General features: G+C 43.9%; 1 protein-coding gene and 1 non-coding gene across 2 annotated transcripts; both read right to left on the bottom strand.

Moving 5' to 3' along the window:
• Window positions 1-1,004: 1,004 nt before the first annotated feature.
• LOC130498056 (uncharacterized) lies at window positions 1,005-2,204 on the bottom strand. The gene has a single exon (XM_056991397.1). It carries the CDS (start codon window positions 2,202-2,204, stop codon window positions 1,005-1,007), a length of 1,200 nt encoding a protein of 399 aa, XP_056847377.1.
• Window positions 2,205-6,840: 4,636 nt separating this feature from the next.
• Window positions 6,841-6,947, bottom strand: LOC130498190 (small nucleolar RNA R71). Its single transcript, XR_008937111.1, has one exon. It is a non-coding gene; the product is annotated as a small nucleolar RNA R71 (small nucleolar RNA).
• Between the last annotated feature and the right edge of the window lie 14,212 nt (window positions 6,948-21,159).

The raw sequence follows: 21,159 nt of genomic DNA, 5'->3' as shown, positions 1-21,159 counted from the left end.
AGTCAAAACGAAAGAAATATGGCTCCAAACAATTTTGAATCAAAAGCTTCAGTTTTTTGGATGAATATGGAGAGAAAGTGAAAGAAATGTTGTTTTTAGTTCATAACAATTGAAACAGAGAGAGTGTAAAGAGATTTACGTGCATTAAAGGGCATTAAAAGCTCCAAACAGTTCGTACAAGGTTGTTCCCACTATTCATGGCAGTGGCAATATTGTAAATACTTGAAGAAAATGAGGTTGAGACAGTAAAGAAGCCATTTTCGAAAAAAAAAAAAAAAAAAGGTTAATGGCATTTTCGTAGATAAAATGCAGATGTGGGGTTAAAAACTCAAAAAAAAAATGAGTCAAAAGAAAAGGTTAGTTTTCTGTTTGAATTCAAGTTTTGAGTCACTTTTGCAATAAGCCCTTTATATAAGGTTAAGAAAATAAAATAAAATATATAAACTTCATGAATCATGATAAAGTCAAACAAATCATAAATTGTTTATTTTATAATATTTTGTTATTGTAAAAATAAAAATGATAAAATAACATATTTATTTCAACACACAAATTTATCTTAAACATAAATAACTATAATAATAGGATTCTTAATTTCGAATTTATTTTTATTTATTGAAATATTTAATCTGGGTAAAAAGGTCAATTCATATTTAAGAAAGTGTATTTTTCAAAAAAAATAAAAAAGAATGTGTAATTTTCAAATTTCAAAGTGTTTGTAGAGTAATTTACAAATTATCCCAAATAATAACTATATTTTCAAATAACATCACCAAAATGTAACTCAATTAAATCATAAACGTCAAGGTAATAATATCTTTACATACACAAATAATTAACAGAATTCTTCGATAATATTCTAAAATTGTTTTTAGTTTTTTTGGCAGCGTATGAGGATAATAAACTTTTGTATACCAATGGTATAACTTTTTTTTTTTGAACAACGATTTCGATTGATTTAAAGCTGAAAAAGAAGAGTTAAAGAGATTTAAGCCCAAAAGTGGCTAGCCCAACAAGCGAAAAGATGAAACAGAAGGGAGAGACGAAGCCTTAAGGGCTCGTTTTGCTAGAAGATCGACATCCCTGTTCTGAGAACGGGGGATGTGATTGTAACCGATCGAATCGAAGCTTGTTGAGAGGGATTTGATGTCTTGAAGGACGCCGTAAATCTCTTTCACTTGATTCTGGGAGGTGATTGCTCTTATGAGCGTTGCGCAGTCGGAGAAGAAGGTAACCGAAGTGAGCCCTAGAGCGATCGACTGAGAGATACCTTCCTGGAGAGCTATCGATTCCGCCATTAGAGGGGATCCTACGTTCTCGATGATTCGGGTTCCTGACAAGGGAGGTCCCGATTGATTACTGGTGAGGCGCCATGCGACTCCTGCTCGGTGTGAAGAAGCATCCCAAGCGGCGTCAACGAAGCATCGGTGGGGCCGGAGGGAGCTTTGGCCTTGGCGCTGTTCTGCCACTGTTGGTACGGTTTGATTCTCTTTTGCTTTGTCCTGAGCTTGGTTCCACTCCAGCGCTGCTACTATACTTTTTGTGGCTACCTCCATAGGCTGAGCCGTTACATCCTCAAATAGCAATCTGTTTCTTGCCAACCATAGGGACCAGCAAATCCAGGGAAGGATCGGGACTCTAATTCCTGTCGGTGGGAGGCATACCATGTTTCTTGCAAGTACCACCAGGTCTTTAAAGTCCGTCTCAACAGCTAGGTGAACTGGGAATTTGAGGGGGATCAGGCGCCAAACTTCTTTGGCAAATGGACACTGGAAGAAGACGTGTAGAGCTGTTTCTTCTTGCTTGCATCGTGGACATAGGGCAGATGACAACATCCCCCTTCTCTGCAGTTCTTTCCCCAAAGGTAAAGCTCTTTGAATTATTGACCACATAAAGAGAATAAGTTTTGGTGCTGTTTTAGTTGACCAAATTTCTTTAACCCAGTTGAACTCTAGAGGCGTGGTTGGAGGGATGTTTGCTAATCGATGCTCAGGAGCCCCTGTTGATAGAGCTTGCGCATTGTATCCTGACTTCGTTGAGTAGACTCCGGATTCTAGAGGGAGCCAGACATATGTATCCTCGGCCCCTTCTTTACTTGGCTTCAGCTGCTGTATCATCTGCCTAAACTCTGGTAAGAGCTTGTCAATTCTCTCTGTATTCCACTGAAGATTATCAGTTAGCAGGTCAGAAACTCTGATGTCCATTGCTGATTCGTGGATGGGCCCGAAAGGTTTTATTTTGGACTTGAGGGATATCCACGAGTCCTTCCAGATTCTTGTGTCTTGACCATTACCAATGGCTTTTCCCAGGTTCTCTTGGAGGAGGTCTCTACCGTGAAGGATGCTACGCCATCCATGGGAGCAGACAGCAGGAACTTGGACATCAAGAAAACTCTTCTTATGGCAATATTTACCAGTAAGTACTCTTGCTAGTAAGCAACTAGGTGCTGTTAGGATCCTCCACGCAATCTTTGCTAGCAATGCTTGGTTGAACAGCTGGATGTCTCTCAGTCCTAAACCGCCTGCCGACTTTGGCTTTGTTAATTTGTCTCAAGCTAACCAGCACATGCCTTTTTTGTCAGGTGCTTTGTCCCACCAGAAGCGAGTGAGAGCTGATTTGATTCTGTTGCAGAGGCTTTGTGGTAGCTGGAAGCAAGACATGGCATACGTGGGCATTGCCGTAAGGACCGCTTTAAGCATGGTGAGCTTGCCTGCTCGGGATAAGAATCTGGTTGACCAGTTTGAAGCTCTCTGCCGTATCCTGTCGACTATTGAGGTAAAAAGATCTTTCTTCCTCCTTCCGAAATGTTTAGGGAGGCCTAAATATTTCCCAACGCCTCCTTCCTTTTGTATTCCTAGGAGATCTTTAGCTCTTGTCCTTGTCTCTAGAGGGGTCTTTGTAGAGAAGGTGATTGATGATTTGGCTATGTTCACCTTTTGACCCGAGACTTGTTCGTATTTTTGTAGGACTTGCATAAGTGCGAGGCAACATTCAGGAGAAGAGTTGCAGAAGATCATGGTGTCATCCGCGAAAAAGAGATGATTGACACAGGGGCTTCCTCTGGTTACTCTCACACCTCTCAAGTCTCCATCTAGTTCTGCCTTTCTGCAGAGACCCGACAAGACTTCCCCACAGAGGATGAAGAGGTACGGCGAGATGGGGTCTCCTTGTCTGATGCCTCTGTGAGGTAATACTCTTCCGTAGACAGAGTCGTTTACTAGATAGGAGTAAGACACTGATGATACGCATTGCATAATCAAGTTAATCCATTTTGCATGAAAGCCTAGCCTCTCCATTACTTGAGCTAGAAACTCCCATTCCACACGATCATAGGCTTTAGACATATCCATTTTAACTGCCATTGCACACTGCTTTTCTGCTTGTGATGTCTTTAAGTATTGTAGAACTTCATGCGTGATCAAAACATTGTCTGTTATTGCACGTCCAGGGATAAATGCGGATTGATTTTCAGAGATGATGGAGCTCAAGACCGGCTTTAGACGCAAGGACAGAAGCTTCGAGATTATCTTGTAGTACACGTTGCACAGCGCAATAGGTCTGTACTCGTCAACTCTCTTTGCACTTTGCGTTTTAGGTATCAACCTGACATATGTTTCATTTAGGGACGGTGGCATGATTCCTGTTGAGAAGAACTCCTGTATTTCCTTGATTACCGATGCTCCAATTGTCTCCCAGTTTGAGTGGAAGAAGCTTGCAGAGAAGCCGTCAGGGCCTGGGGCTTTGTCTGCGTTGATGGCGAAGAGAGCCTCCTTTATTTCTGCTTGGCTAACATAGGGTTTGAGAGCCTGAATTATTGTGTCATTGCTTTTTTCTCGTTGATTTGCAGTGAAGAGAGTGTCATAATAGGAGCAAATTACGGCTGAGATTTGATCTTCTTCAAAGAAAGGTACGCCATCATCATTCTCCAAGACCGTGAGTCTATTTCTTGCTTTTCTCGTCTTTGTTACTGCATGAAAATAACCTGAATTCGAGTCTCCAAGAGTCAGCCAAAGTTGGCGACTTCTTTGTTTCCAGTAGGCTTCTTCGGATAGATAAGCACTTAGTAGAAGTTTATTGATCTCTTGGATTCTGTCTTCATTTGGGTCATCAGTTGACATCTGTTCCTCAAGTTCTTCTTTTAGACCTTCTATTAATCGTCTGCTATTTTCATGAAACAGCTTACACCACTTGCAGATTGCACGACGACATGGAGCAATGCGTGCTTGAACTCCCAGGTATTGGCAGTTGTTCCAGATGTCAGTAACCAAGTCTTTTATTTCTTTGTTATCCTTCAAACGTTTGTCATATCTGAACAAGTTGCGTCCTTTCTTTGTCTTTGTGTCGAGGTACGAGATGATGGGGCGGTGATCTGAGCCTTCGTATTTGAGATACTAACTTCGGCAGGATGGGAAAAGATCCATCCATTCGGGGTTACTCATTGCTCTGTCAAGCCGACATCTCACCAGATGGGTTCCCCTCTTTCCTCTCCAAGAGAGGGCATTTCCTGAATGCTTTAGATCAAAGAGGTCATTCTCTGACAGAAAGGTACGAAACGCCGTGAAGGTCCCTTCTGCTCTAGCTGGGCCTCCCCTTTTCTCACTATTATCTATCAGTTCATTGAAGTCTCCTGTTAGGAACCAGGGTCCTTTAGGATTAGAATGTAGTGTAGAAAGAGTTTCCCAAAACGCATTTCGCTTTGAATGATCTGGCTCTCCATAGGTGAATGTAGCTAGGAAGGATTTGCCTTTATAGATAATTCTTGTGTCGATGAAATTGTTGGATGTTGATAGGATTGTTAGATCGATATCTTTTTCCAACTTAGGAGAAGTCCTCCACCTCCTGGGCTATGGGGGGAACTATGCAGTTATTTTCTTCTTTCAGCCACGGGAGTTCTTTTCTGATCATCGCTTCTTCATTCTTTGTTTCCATTAGGAACACTGATATATGGTGTTTTTTCACATCATTGTATATATGTTTTCATTTGTTTCAAGTCACTAATTCGTGTCAGTCTAGTCCTTTTTGACCTTTTACAGGTCTGGAGTTAGTAGAAGAAAGAAGAGAAGGTGCCTGATGAAAAGAAGTCTTTTTGGAGCATTCCTGCGGAGAACACTCAAGAGAACAGTCCCGAGACTGTTCTCTCTCAAGCGGAACAAGCAGACGGAGTGATCCGGAGATTGTTCCAGACGAATATGGAAACTCCTATTTCGGGAATTAAAGCCATGTTGCCCTAATCTCTTTTCTTCTGATTGGCGCCTCCATATAAAAACGCCATCTATCTATTTTCTATTTTTCTTACGCTAGTTTTTACAAGAGAACACTGAGTATTTGCGATCTGCAACTTGTAAGGGAGAAGAATCCATCCTCTCATAGAGAAGATCATCTGAACCCTATTGTTTCATACTCTGTTTTTATGCAATTTTATTCAGGATTTATGTCTTTGTTTATGTGCATCATGATCGAGTAGTGACCTTGCTCGCCTAGGGTTTTTAGGGTGTTGAGACATGAGCTAAACATAGATAAGCGATCCATAACTGTTCTTCATTCATACTGTTCTTACTGCTTTCATTAAACTGATCACTTGATGTTAGATCACTAGTTCATCACCTAGTTAACCGCTTAGGATGATAACTTGACATGTATTGAATGAGCTTAGTATCCCTAATCAGCGAAAGTAGATATTAGGGTGGTAAGTGAACTGATCGGACCTGTTCTCTAAAGCTTGCAATCGATCCTCATCCCAACGACAGTTAGGTGGTGAGATCGATCTGCAAAGCGATCACTACCACGACAGTGGAGTGTTCCAGCTGAGTGATCCGAGTTCTAGAAAGCACTTCATCGCGCTTGAATAATTGTTTGGCTCCAATTCAACACCCAATGAAATACCCTAGGCTAGCTCTTGTTTAATTGAATCAATCTCGTGTTTATTTTGCTTGTTTACTATCGCCTATTTCAACCAAATCATATCTTCTTCTTAGCTTGATTCTGAAACTTATAGAACTAGAGTGTAGACTGGTCCTCTGGATTTGAATCTCAAGTACTACAATTGCAACTGTTAACTTGGCAGTAGCAAGGATTCATTTTTAGTGTATCAAGTTTTGGCGCCGTTGCGACGGGGACCAGATTTTTACCTCTAATTTTCGGTTTCATATCTAGTCTAAGATATCTAACTCGTCTTATTTTCTTTGTTTCAGCTGATGATCCAGGTGCATGACCAGTAGACATACTCGGAGCAACGCACAAGGACCATTGCATCAGCTTACTAACGAGGAACTAGCGAGATTGGAACGACAGAACCGTCAACAGCCGAGATCAACGAACACCAACATGGGTGATCATCCAGATGATCTCACTGCTGCGTTTGCACTCATGCAACAGCAGATGCAGCAGATGCAGCAAACGATCCAAGCGCAGCAAGCTGCTGCCGAGCAAGCTGCTCTGAATGCTGCGAACCAGCAGAACCAACAGGAGGAAGTGGTCCAGATCGGCCAGAGAAACTTACTGCGTAATCTGCCTGCTACGCGATCTGCCATAACCCCTCCACCGTGCACTAGGCAAGACTTCGAGATCAAGCCAGCCTTGATAAGTCTAGTGCAAAGGAAGATCTTCAATGGGCTTCCTGCTGAGATACCGATGGACCACATCGAGCACTTTGAGAAGATGTGTGGTTTCACTAAAGCGAATGGAGTACCACCCGATTACATCAAGTGTACTCTGTTCCCTTTCTCTCTTGATGGGAAAGCTGCTCGCTGGCTTGATTCACTACCCACGGGATCACTCACCACTTGGGAACAAGTCCGAGAGGCCTTCTTAAGCCACTTCTACACGAAATCGAAGACGGCAGCTCTGAGACAGAAGATCGTGACCTTCAAACAATTGGTGGACGAGCCGTTCTGTGATGCTTGGGAGCGATTCAATGTCTACCGCAGAGAGTGCCCACATCACGGTTTTGAGGAAGACTATCTGCTGGGAGTGTTCTACGATGGAGTAGGCTGGGAGTACAGGAACGCTTTGAACTCAGCCAGTAAGGGAGACTTCATGACTCAGTCCACTCAAGGTGCATTCGAGTTGATTGAGAACATGGCCTCAAGCTCAGCTGACAATAACCGCGAGACTGATCGCACTCAGAAGGTGAAGAGCATTGATAACAGCAAGATTGATGAGCTCTCTGCCAAGGTCGATCAGCTGATTAAGAGTAACCAGAACCAGGTCTTCATCATGGAAGAATCCCCACAGGATAAAGCTACCGCGGAAGGCACATCAGAGGCAGATCAGTCGGCTGAGGATCAGCATGAAGTGAGTTATGTGAATGGGCAAGGATGGCAGTTCAAGAACTATCACCCGAACCCTAACGTGAGGAACAATCCCCACCTGTTCAATGCCCCTAAACCAGACGATAAAGCTCAAGGAAACCAGGGTCAGAACAGTGGATACCAAAGGCCTTATGGCAATCAGGGAAGAACCTTTGTCCTCAACCCAGCTCAGAATGCCCAGTTCCACAGCCAGAAACAGCCGGTTAATCAGCAGCTGCACAACCGGCTCAGACTGCTCCGCATGATGACATGAAGAGCCTCGCCAATATGATGAGCCAACTGCTCCAAGGACAGCAGATCCAAGGGAAAGCACTGAACCAGGTCACAAACGACATCAACACCAGGATGAATCATATGTTCAATGACCTGAGTGTGAAGTATGACAATGTCTCAAGCCATATGAGACAGATGGATATTCAGATTGCTCAGACTGCTGAGAGTGTGAAGAGACAGCAAGGAACTCTCCCTGGAAAAACAGACAAGAACCCCAAGGAGTGCAATGCAGTAGGTTTGAGGAGTGGAAAGCAACTGCCTGATCTAGACCCCAGGAGATTCACATCGGCTGAGAAAGGGAAGCAGAAGGAGTCGGATCAGCCACCTAAGCTGTACCCACAGATGAGGAAGATGCAGAACAACCTACTGAGACTGTTCCGACTGAAGCAGAGCGACCCGCTGGGGTTGTTCCACCGACTGCAGCACCTTCTCCTGCTCGTCAGTATGTACCGAAAGTGCCTTACCCTGTTCCAGCTAAGGCTACACGCAAGGATAAGGAAGAGATGAAGTGCAGGAAGATGCTGGAAGACCTAACTGTCAAGCTCCCTCTGATGAGTGCGATCCAGATGATACCATCCATGCGTAGCTTTGTCAAGGGATTGATCTCTGGGAAGATATCTGATGACAGCGAGTTCATGATTGTCTCTAAGGAGTGCAGCGCGGTGCTCCAGAACAGAAGGATCAAGAAGTTGGGTGATCCGGGAAAATTTGTTCTCTCGGTTCAGATTGGGAGAACACTGTTCTCATGCTCACTGGTCGATCTAGGGTCAAGCATAAACCTCATGCCATATACTGTGGCTAAGCGCCTTGGATACACGGACTTCAAGCCTACCAGGATGTCTCTAGTGTTTGCTGATCGATCTGTGAAGTCTCCAGTTGGAATCCTAGAAGATCTTCAAGTTCTGGTTGGAAACACAATTGTTCCTGCCGATTTCGTTGTTCTGGAAGTCGAGGAAGACTCCAATGATCCCCTGATCCTAGGCAGACCATTCCTCTGCACTGTTGGAGCTATCATTGATGTCCGACAAGGGAAGATTGATCTCCACCTTGGAGATATTGTGATGAAGTTTGAGATGGATCAGATGCTCAAGAAGCCGATGCTGGATGGACAAACTTTCACTGTCCAAGAAGATGGTGATCCGCTAGAGCCGCATGAAGGAATGATCGAGGAGATTCTCACCGAGGATCCACTTGAACTCGCCTTAGTCAGAGCTGAAGCCGAGCAGAGCTTAGAGAGTGTTGATGCTGATGCCTATGCCAAATTCCTGGATTCAGCCAGGAGTATGGAGAGAATGGTGGCGAATCTAAGTCTGGGGGAGAACAGTGACTCCAGCACAGCGACTGGAACAACCGCGCCTCAGAACCCGTCTGTTCCGGCAGCTCAGACCGATGACTCATGGAGCGAGCTGAAAGCTCCAAAGGTAGAGCTCAAATCCCTTCCCAAGGGACTCAGGTATGCATTTCTTGGACCCAACTCCACATATCCTGTCATTGTGAATGCTGACCTGAACAATGCAGAGACTGCTCTGCTTTTGTGTGAGCTGAGAAAATATCGTAAGGCATTGGGTTATTCTCTAGCTGACATACCTGGCATTTCACCTGATCTGTGCATGCATAGAATACACCTGGAAGATGAATCGATGACTTCTGTAGAACATCAGAGGAGGTTAAACCCGAATCTAAAAGATGTTGTAAAGAAAGAGATAATGAAACTTCTAGAAGCAGGTGTGATCTATGCGATCTCTGATAGTAAGTGGGTTAGTCCTGTGCATGTAGTACCTAAGAAAGGTGGGATCACTGTGATAACCAATGAAAAGAATGAATTGATCCCCACTAGAACAGTTACTGGTCATCGCATGTGCATTGATTTTCGTAAGTTGAATGCTGCGACTCGTAAGGATCACTTCCCACTTCCTTTTATTGATCAAATGCTTGAGAGATTGGCTAACCACCCTTACTATTGCTTTTTAGATGGTTATTCAGGTTTCTTTCAGATTCCCATCCACCCAGATGATCAGGAGAAGACGACGTTCACATGCCCTTATGGAACATATGCATACAGGAGGATGCCCTTCGGCTTGTGCAATGCTCCAGCGACCTTCCAGCGATGCATGATGTCGATTTTTACTGATCTGATCGAAGACATAATGGAGGTTTTCATGGACGATTTCAGCGTCTATGGAAGCTCCTTTCATGTCTGTTTGTCAAATTTGTGCAGGGTGCTGAAGCGATGCGAGGAGAAGCATCTGGTGCTGAACTGGGAGAAATGCCACTTCATGGTCAGAGATGGGATTGTTCTGGGACACAAGATATCAGAGAAAGGCATTGAGGTGGACAAGGCCAAGATCGAGGTCATGATGAGTCTGCAACCACCAACTTCAGTGAAGGGATTCAGGAGTTTCTTGGGACACGCTGGTTTCTATAGGAGGTTCATCCAGGACTTCTCTAAGATCGCGAGACCACTCACTCGGTTGCTCTGCAAGGAAGCTCAGTTTTCCTTTGACAGCGACTGCTTAGCCGCATTCCACACGATCAAGGGAGCCCTAGTCAGTGCACCAGTTGTCCAACCTCCAGACTGGGATCTTCCTTTTGAGATATGACAGATGCGAGTGATTTTGCAGTGGGAGCAGTCCTTGGACAGCGTAAAGACAAGAAGCTTCACGTGATCTACTATGCAAGCAGAACCTTAGATGAAGCTCAGTGCCGATACGCAACCACAGAGAAGGAGCTCCTTGCCATCGTGTTCGCTTTTGAGAAGTTCAGATCCTATCTGGTTGGCTCAAAGGTGATTGTGCACACAGACCACGCGGCTCTCAAGTACCTACTCACGAAGAAGGATGCTAAACCGCGGCTCTTAAGATGGATTCTCTTGCTCCAAGAGTTTGATCTAGAGATAAGAGACAAGAAGGGGGTTGATAATGGAGTAGCAGATCATCTCTCCAGGATGAAAGTGTCAGATGCGACAGTTCTTGATGTGGAACAACCGATGGAGTACGTCAATGCGATTGGTCGGCGCAACATGGAGCAGTCGTCACCTGCCATCAAGGACTGTTCCCGCGTAGAAGGAGCATTCGTTGCAGTGATCTAGAAAGAGTACCCGAACCTTCCATGGTTTGCTGAGATTGCCAACTTCTTGGCAGCTGAGAAAGAGCCTTTGAGGTTCACTGGGAATGAGAAGAGGAAATTTCTAAGGGAGGCAAGGCACTACTTCTGGGATGAGCCGTATCTATATCGGCAAGGCAAGGATGGGATCTTCAGGAGATGTGTTCCAGAGGCTGATATTCCAGGGATCCTTCACCACTGCCATGGTTCCTCTTATGCTGGTCACTTCGCCACCTTCAAGACTGTTTCCAAGATCCTCCAAGCCGGTTTCTGGTGGCCCACTATGTTCAGAGATGCTCACGCCTTCATATCTCGATGCAATTCATGCCAGAGGATGGGGAGTATAAGCAAGAGAAACGAGATGCCTCAAAACTACATCTTGGAAGTTGAAGTGTTCGATTGCTGGGGGATCGACTTCATGGGACCTCTCCCAGTCTCTCACAAGAATGAGTACATCCTAGTTGCTGTGGACTATGTCTCCAAGTGGGTAGAAGCGATTGCTAGTCCAACCAATGATGCGCGAGTTGTAACCAAGATGTTCACCTCCATCATCTTTCCAAGATTTGGAGTGCCTAGAGTGGTTATAAGCGATGGTGGAACTCACTTTATCAACAAGTTGTTCCAAGGATTGCTGAGCAAAATGGTGTCAAACACAAGGTTGCAACCGCCTATCATCCTCAAACAAGTGGTCAAGTGGAAGTTTCCAACAGAGAGATCAAGAACATCCTTCAGAAGACTGTCAACACCACCCGCAAGGACTGGTCCCTTAAGCTTGACGATGCTCTCTGGGCGTACAGAACAGCCTACAAGACCCCTTTAGGGACCACTCCATATCATCTGGTCTACGGCAAGGCGTGCCACCTACCTGTTGAGCTAGAGTACAAGGCGGCTTGGGCTGTCAAACTACTCAACTTCGACATCAAACCTGCCAAGGAGAGGCGAACCATTCAGATCCACGAGCTGGAGGAGATCAGGCATCTGGCCTATGAGAGTTCTAAGATATACAAGGAAAAGACCAAGGCGTTCCACGACAAGCGGATCATCAGCAGAAGCTTTGCTCCGAAAGATCAGGTCCTACTCTTCAATTCACGGGTTAAGCTTTTCCCTGGAAAGCTTAAATCTAGATGGTCTGGACCTTTCACCATTAAGGAAGTTCGCCCTTATGGAGCTGTTGTGTTGCTGGACACAAGAGGAGGAGAATTTGTTGTCAATTGTCAGCGTCTCAAGCCATATCTTGCTGACACAACAATCGCTGAATGAGTAGAGATACCCTTAAGCGATCCCCCTCAAGCCTAATCGGCTCATTGAAGTCAAGCTAGTGACAGAAAACAAGCGCTTGGTGGGAGGCAACCCACTGGTGAGTGTAAATATTGTTTTCTTTTTGTCTTTATCTTTCTAGGAACTAACTTGCAGGTTGAAAAAATCAAGAAAATTCGAGATCACTCCAGGAGAGCACTCCAGCGGTTGTTCCGCCGATAGTTCCCAGGTAAGTTCTCGAATTGGATTGTTCCATCGTTTCTAGAACAAGAAGATTGGATTGTTCCATCGTTTCTAGAACAACCAACGAACTGTGCTGATATTGGATTTTGTTTTTGTCTTGTAGATGCCTCCAAAGATGCGGAACGCAAGAGCCACCAAGAGCACAGCTTCTCCAGCCGCGAGTGCTCCACCTGGGTACCCGTGGCCGAACAAGACTGAGGGAGCGCCCATCGACCTTAATGATCCGATGCTCCTTGACTTCAACGTCGAGGGATGGGACAAGGAGTCGGCGGCGATATACAACAGGCTCCTCCTAGCAGAGATCTTGCCCACGCGATTCGTGCACCAGCCAACACTAGGCACTATTGGCCTTGATACTGAGGTGTTCGACACAATGCAGGCTATGGGAATCATGCCTCTCTGCTACCAGGCTCAGGTTCTCTACCCAGACTTGGTCAGGCAAGTGCTCGCGGCGTGCAAGATCACTTACCAGAACCCCAATGCGCCTACGTACGAGAACTGCTCCTTCTCCTTCATGGCCGATGGCAAATTCTGCAACATCTCCCTCAACGATCTGAACACGCTGCTCGAGATTGCAGACACGCCAAAGGGGGTTTCAGTGGAAAAGAAGTTCAAACCGGCAGACACCTTTTGGGATCTCATCGCAGCCGGCAAGTTCACCTCTCGCAAGGCCTATCAGTCGCAGATCCGGAACCCTGCTATCCGGATCATCGCCAAGATTGTCTCCAATGTCTTGTTCGCGAAGGAGTACACCTCCAAGATCACGAATGGAGAGCTCCAGGTTCTCTACACGGGAATTGAGGATGAGATGCGCAGAGAGAACATCACCCCGATCCAGGAAGTCAAGACCAACCCAGGGTATCATCTCATCTCCATGTTCGCTGAACGCAGAGACACACTGGTTCAGACTGATGATAAGAAGGATCGTTGCGGCAGTCTGCTCACACCCTTGTTCCAGCACTTCAACATCAACCTCAGCTCTTACACGGTCGTCTCTGCGATAGAGTACATCGATACTCCTTACCTGATCGCATGCCACATCCTGCGCGACGAGACCACCTACAAGTTCCAGGATAAAGAAGGGAACCCTCTGTAATGCAAGCTCCCTATGCCTGGGTTCACAGACTTCTTATCCTTGGAGAACATTGTGTTCTCACTCGATGAAGAGCACCTCTGCGATGATCCGAAGGCGCCGGTTCAGCACGATGATGAAGACATGGATGATGTGGAGCATGTGACTCCACCGGCTGATGGTGAGTATGACTTGGAGGACTTCACCGATGTGACTGATGATCACGCCTACAGACGCTGGATGGTTGATTCCCAGAAGAAGAACAACAGCCTCATGAAGAGGATACTCAGGGCGATCACAGGCGGGTGCATTGGAGCGCAGGAGGAGCGTACGCCGCAGAGAACAAGGCGCCCAGGCAAGGAACACGCGGGAACATCGACTGGAGCAGAGAGACTGCCGAGGAACAGGAGGGACAGCTGGTCACTCCGGTAGCGGCGATTCAGACTGAGTCCGAGAGGACTATTTCTATCCCTTGTCTTATCCATCTGAACTATTTATTTTTTATGTTATTTACTTCTGTTTGTTGTGTTTCAGCTTCCTCTGATTTATTTTCACAACCAGAGATGGTGTGAACTAAGTCTGGGGGAGCGATTGTACTATATTCGCTTGTGTGCTTCTTGAGTCAGTCCTTGTGTCATTTTTATGTTTTTATCGAGTCAGTCTTTAGGATCGAGTCAGTCAAAACTATTGTGGGAATCATGACCTTATTTTGTGATGCTCTTTAACCACCTCGTGCTTTAACCTTCTTATTCAGTGACCTTAGCAGTGATGAAAGACCCACACATGGACCTGGAACACCCTGACTTATCTCATTTGACACTCCAGAAGTTCTATACCGATCAGGTTACACTGGGCAGACTTAACTCCACTTTATCTGAACCTAATCTGGACTTTAATTCTTCTTGTCATGGGCACTAGATCAGGGTAGAATGAGAACTACACTCAGGACTTCTTATCCGATTTTTATCCCTCTTGCTGTTCCTGAGTGGCTAGCTCATCTTTAGCTAGTTCCCACCTTGAACCCTGACCTTTTATTCCACCCTCATGCATTTGCTTTTCTAGTACTTTATGTGCAGATATGTGCAAAAAGGTCGGAGAGGAAAGGATCGACGCAGTTCTTACTCATCAATGCTCACACAGTGGAAGCAGGCAGAACAACCGGAGTGCCTGTTCCAGCACGAAGAGAACAACCGAGATGCCTGTTCCGATACCATAGAGAACAACGAAGAAGTAAGTGGCTAGAACAGACCAGAATGAATCACCAGTGGCATCATGTACATCACTTGTTACCTCCTTGCTCGTCACCCCAGCATTTTGTATTTCAGTATATACTAAAAAAAAAAAAAAAAAAAATTCAGTTTTTGCTTTGATTTACTGGTGACGAGAAGGGGAAGAATCTATGATGCATGCCACTGGGGAGTTGAGAAAGTAATGGTGGTTTCAGTGAAGTGTTCTGAAGGGGAAGTTGAATCACGCAGAGCAGTCCTATGATCGATCTATCGGAGAGCAGTCCGATTAGCAGAGATGAGTAAGGACTGTGGACCTCAATGGAGCCGTCCTCTCACGACCATTTTGTGCGATATCCTGCACCCGCTCTTGGTAAACCCTAAACACTCTTGAACTCCACCATAAAAGTTAGCCTGTTCTATACCTAGCCCGTTCTCTCTGAGTAGAGCCTGTGACAAGAAGCTCACGCTGATCTTAATTGAACATAAGGAGTTTTGTCTCGAAAGTGTTGCCTTTTCAGGTTGAGATGTAGAGTAAGGAGCCGATCTTCGAACAGCGATCAGGGGTTCTCAGTAAGTGTGTGTGGTCCTAATCTACAGCTTGTATGGTTCAGAGATTTGTGGTAAGAGTATGGTTGCTGAGAATAAGCGAGTTCCCACGCTTTCAAACCTTTCTCCCTGTTCTTGGTACTTGCCTTGTTCGAGGACAAACAAGGATCTAAGTCTGGGGGAATTGATATATGGTGTTTTTCACATCATTGTATATATGTTTTCATTTGTTTCAAGTCACTAATTCGTGTCAGTCTAGTCCTTTTTGACCTTTTACAGGTCTGGAGTTAGTAGAAGAAAGAAGAGAAGGTGCCTGATGAAAAGAAGTCCTTTTGGAGCATTCCTGCGGAGAACACTCAAGAGAACAGTCCCGAGACTGTTCTCTCTCAAGCGGAACAAGCAGACGGAGTGATCCGGAGATTGTTCCAGACGAATATGGAAACTCCTATTTCGGGAATTAAAGCCCTGTTGCCCTAATCTCTTTTCTTCTGATTGGCGCCTCCATATAAAAACGCCATCTATCTATTTTCTATTTTTCTTACGCTAGTTTTTACAAGAGAACACTGAGTATTTGCGATCTGCAACTTGTAAGGGAGAAGAATCCATCCTCTCATAGAGAAGATCATCTGAACCCTATTGTTTCATACTCTGTTCTTATGCAATTTTATTCAGGATTTATGTCTTTGTTTATGTGCATCATGATCGAGTAGTGACCTTGCTCGCCTAGGGTTTTTAGGGTGTTGAGACATGAGCTAAACATAGATAAGCGATCCATAACTGTTCTTCATTCATACTGTTCTTACTGCTTTCATTAAACTGATCACTTGATGTTAGATCACTAGTTCATCACCTAGTTAACCGCTTAGGATGATAACTTGACATGTATTGAATGAGCTTAGTATCCCTAATCAGCGAAAGTAGATATTAGGGTGGTAAGTGAACTGATCGGACCTGTTCTCTAAAGCTTGCAATCGATCCTCATCCCAACGACAGTTAGGTGGTGAGATCGATCTGCAAAGCGATCACTACCACGACAGTGGAGTGTTCCAGCTGAGTGATCCGAGTTCTAGAAAGCACTTCATCGCGCTTGAATAATTGTTTGGCTCCAATTCAACACCCAATGAAATACCCTAGGCTAGCTCTTGTTTAATTGAATCAATCTCGTGTTTATTTTGCTTGTTTACTATCGCCTAATTCAACCAAATCATATCTTCTTCTTAGCTTGATTCTGAAACTTATAGAACTAGAGTGTAGACTGGTCCTCTGGATTTGAATCTCAAGTACTACAATTGCAACTGTTAACTTGGCAGTAGCAAGGATTCATTTTTAGTGTATGAAACACTATGTCAGAAGACTTCTTCTTGTGAAGCTCCTTGAGGCGCTGGACTGTTATGGGCTTCCTCAACCCACAACAGTTCCAGCTCAGTACGACTAAGGAGCCCGGGGCTTGGGAACCTGAAAATCCACCTTCTTTCTTGACATCGCTGGTATCAACTGGATTGGTGGATTTCCTTGAGAGGTGGAGGTTCCTGTAATCGCATTGGATGGACCCATTTGATCTTTTTTGGAGATGCCTTTGTCAGCTCTTTTGCTACTGCCAGGGGAGCTTTGGATTTGGGAGAGCTTCCGCTTCTTTGAACTGGCCCCACGTAGAATATTGGGTCCAGTACAAGGTGATCTAGGTTTGTAGCTTCTCCCTTTTTTTCTTTTTCACCTTGTTTTGGTACTCCTTTAGATTTTCCTCTTGTTGTGATGCTGGTGTGTTCTGGTCTTGCTGCAGGCTGTTGTCGGCTTCTTGAGTAGGGCTAATTATGATTGATATGGTCCTGGTCGTAGGTTCTAGGGTCTCCTTCTGAATTGGCTCCTGTCCTGGAGGGGGAGCTGCAGAGATCAAAGGATCCACACCTGTAATGTCTTCTCCTCTAACCGGAGGTGTGTAGAAAAACGCTGCAGGATCTGGAAAAAGCATCCTCGGAAGTGAAGATCCTTGTGTAGCAGGGGTAGAGGGATCGCTATCAACAAAGGCGAGATAGTTTGGAGTAGCCTGCCTTTCTTTTTCTGCATGTATGATGGAGAGAGCCGTCTCTTCCATGTCACCTCTTGCATCTCCTTGGATTGCGCGTTGTCTTCTCGCTGCAGCCTCAACAGGGTCCGGACAACTGAGGTATTGCCTAGTAGCCTCTTGTAGTTCTTCCATTACTGCTGCCATTGTAGGGATTTGAGAACTTTCCTTTACTTGCTTTTCTTGTGGGAGTTCAGCATTTTGTAATTGAGCCTCCGTAGTGTTTTCATTAGCAGGTGTCGTTGGTTTTTGTCTCCATTGCCCTTCAGTTCTAGGAAGTAGGTTACCTCCATTAGTAGCGTGAGTTCTGCTTGTTAAGGTTCGGTTCCTTGAGTATGGAGGTGATGTACGCTCTTCTGCCCGTTCTCGTGAAGGCTTCTCCCTCCAGAACAGAGGTGAGGGGGGTTTTATCATGAGAGTTGACTGTCTGGCAGGAGGAGGGTTGCGAGTCTGTTTGGTGCTAATTCTGTCACCAAAGGGGATCCCATGTCTGTCAACTCTTGCTTGGAAGGGCTTGGGGAGTTCCGTTGGAGCTACTCTTGAGGATGGAGCCTTTGCAGGGCTTAGCTCTGTCTCTCTAAAGCTTGGTCTCTGCAGGGAGCCTCTCTCTGCTCTAGGCGGAGCCTCTAGAGTCAGCTGTGGTGAGTGGCGATAGGTAGGAGGTCTTTCAAGAGAAGTTTCTTCCTGGCCCATGTATGTCACCTCTCTCGGTTTTGACGGACAGTTTCTTTTGTGATGCAGGAGGGAGTAGCAGTAGGAGCAGTGGTTCTCCAGCTTCTCGTACTCTAGGGTAATAGGGCTTTCCTCTCCTGTATCAAATTCCACAATAGAGTACTTCACAAGAGGCTTTAAACCGTCTATGAACACTCTCACCCTTGCTGTTGTCTTTGTAACCTCATGGTTGTCTAGGGTTCCGAGATCTTGGCCTATGCGACAGACCATGTCAGCGTGCCAGAAGTGCAAAGGTAGACCTTTGATTCTAATCCAGAAAGGTATCGAAGAGGGGAAGGAGGTAGAGATGATAGGTTCCCATCGTTGAATAATCACCATCCAGTAAGCAAAATGGTAGGGTCTGTTGTCAAGGACCCTCTTTAAGTCATCTTCTCTCTCGAACCGGTACTGGAATCATCCATTCCCTAGATCTGAGCCTTCTGCTCTACCTCTGAGGTTCCATTTTCGTGGGAGAGAAGGTAAGAGAGCCCAGATCTTTTGCTACTGAGGGTTTGTGAGCCTCCCTATGAGGGTAAGCTCATTGTCTTTTATGAGGGCTTCATTGTTTAGGCTCGGTGCTTTGATTCTTCTTGGTTTGAGGTCGTGTTCTTCTGTGACCTGATGTTTCCCTTTTTCTTCTGCAGAGAAACGTCTAGCCATGAGGATTCTACTGGAGGAGTATACATGTCGACTCCTAGTAGATTAACTTAACTGGTGAATGGTTGAGATAGGAGGAAAAGAGAGGTGGAGTGGAATGAGATCTTTGGAGATGCGGTATGGTAGTGAGATTGAACTTTGTGAGGCAAGATTGTGATGAGAAGTTGGGATCTTGGTTGCAAATCGTCGATTTTCTTATTTGAGATGAGATGAGAGGAGCCTTGGAGGATGCTACTTCAGGAAAAGAAATAGGGCTTTCAAGGGGGTGATGGGTTGAAACCAGAAGATACTTTCCTACAAAGGAAAGAAACTGAGTTGTCGCTGTCCAAGTTTAAACCCGCGGTCCGTTGCCTCCTCCTTGCTTCGAAAGATGTGCCTGGGAGAGTTTTCTCACCAGCGTTGCAATGGTATAACATAATCATATATTAACATCATACTTTACTGAATTCCCGACAAATAACCGATTTTGGTTTTTTTTGGGGAATTCGACGGATTCCTGACAGATTATCCGTAAACAGCTTTTTGGGCTTTTCGTGGAGAATCCGTGAGGAATCCATATCGGTCAGTAATTCTGGACGGCTTAAGCCAACGGTTTTCAACTTCCGACGAGATAGTCCCGACAGACTATTTCGTCGAAAATCTGTGGAGAACTCTTAATCCCAACGTATTTACGATGATTTTATCTGTTGAGATTTACGTGTTTTCTTCTAGTGGAAGCGCACACTTGGTATTGTGATGATGTTTCACGATCTGGGTTTTATAGCTGGGTAGAGCTTAAATTCAAGTTGATCCAGAGGTACAATACGGGGGTGAGCATGAGAAGAGAAGGCCGAAGTGAGAGTTAAAAAACAATTTTCAAAAAAAAAAAAATTAATGGCATTTTCGTGAATAATAAGAACTTGTGAGGTGAATAGGGTAAAAAATGAACTTGTGAGGTGAATAGGACAAAAGAAAAATCCAAAAAAACATGGGTTAGTTTTAGGATTGACTTTGAGTTTCGGGTCAATTTTACAAATAGCCCATTTTCAGATGATATATAGTTTTTTGTCGTCGACTTGTACAGACTCATGTGGACTATGTAAACAAATGATATATAGTATTTAAACAATATGAAATATTGAAATAAAATTGTTTATTCATATGGTTTTATAATTATTGTATTTTATTACATAAATAATTTAAACCTTCAAAAGTTTATGTGAGGTTTTTAATTTAATAATTTATATTTGTTATGAAAAATTCAAAATACAACATATACAAGAATATAAATTTTGTTTATATGATTAATATAATTTTATAGTTTATTTTAATAATAAAGAATTAAAAATGATAGAAAGTATATAGACATTTAGCAAAATTTTATTATTTAAAATCATTAATGGTCATATATATATATATATATATATATATATATATATATATATATATATATATATATTAATCTTATAAGGTAATTCCATAGGTTTTATTTAAGAAAATAATAGATAAAAATTTCTATAAAAAATTTTCATAGGTTTTATTTATAAAAATAATAGATAATAAATTTCAATTTAATAAATGAATTGTCTATAATAAATTATACTGTATAGTATAATATTTCCTAACAATTTAATTTTGGATTAACAAAATTCTCAATTAGTTTTCAAACCGCCATATATGTAAGTAAAATTAACATTCTAATTACGTAACAATTCAGCAGAACATTTTTTAAATTTTGTCATTTTTAATTTTGTCAAATATATGTTACAACCCCTGTTCAAAAACGCGGGCGCGTAGACGCTTAATCGGACGAGTAGGCGGTGGTCGGAGCATGACCGCGGCGATATGGAGCAAATCGGAAGACCTAGGCGGGAAGCCGAGTTTTCGACGCAGAGTCCGTTTAATGGTGAAACGCGGTGCCAATTTTCAACTTGTAAATGGAAAACGAGTTATTTCTATCCTAAATCTATGAATTATTAAGCAAAACGAATACAAAAATAGAGAAAAGAGTGAAAGATCTGAAAAGAAAAATGGAGGCTGCCATTTCTGACCAAAAAAACTCGTAGGTCAAAGGAGAAGAAGACAGAGAAAATTACAAACTTACCCTTCTTTAAAGAAATAGGAAAAAATAAACAAAACATGATGTTCACACGATTCGAACCCGGGTTATTAAACTATGGAACTACAAGTTACCACATGAGCTATTGATTTATATTCCATTTTCTCTGCATAACTAATATATATACATATATGAGCATAAAACTAATCCCCGCGTATATCCCGAATAATCTCCGCGTATTCAATAATTCGTTAGGTCAATGTGTACCGCCCGACTAACGCCTAACGCAAGGGTTACAACTTTGTAAATGTTTCTATTAGAATATCGGTGATTAAAACCTAAAGTACACGTATGAAACATACAGCACATCTACGATACGTGGCACTCAACAAAAGATACATGTGGACGCGTTTCCTTTCTCCACCGCTGATGTAGCTGCTAGTCTCCGACGTAGCTTCTTCCGCCGGAACACCGTGGACTAGAATCCATAAACTTGTACTTTTCTTGGTTGCTTTCCACCTTAGCCGAGAATATTCGAAACAGAGAAGCCTTGAAACACCGAATTAAGCTTAAGGATGCTTAAGTCAAAACGGAGATGCTCTGCTGAATCTCCTCCAAAGACGGATTATTAAAGAATCCATCTAACTCAACCTTCTTTC

The sequence above is a fragment of the Raphanus sativus genome, chromosome 7 (genome assembly GCF_000801105.2).
Source record: "Raphanus sativus cultivar WK10039 chromosome 7, ASM80110v3, whole genome shotgun sequence".
Lineage (NCBI taxonomy): Eukaryota > Viridiplantae > Streptophyta > Magnoliopsida > Brassicales > Brassicaceae > Raphanus > Raphanus sativus.
This window is presented reverse-complemented; position numbering and strand designations above follow the sequence as displayed.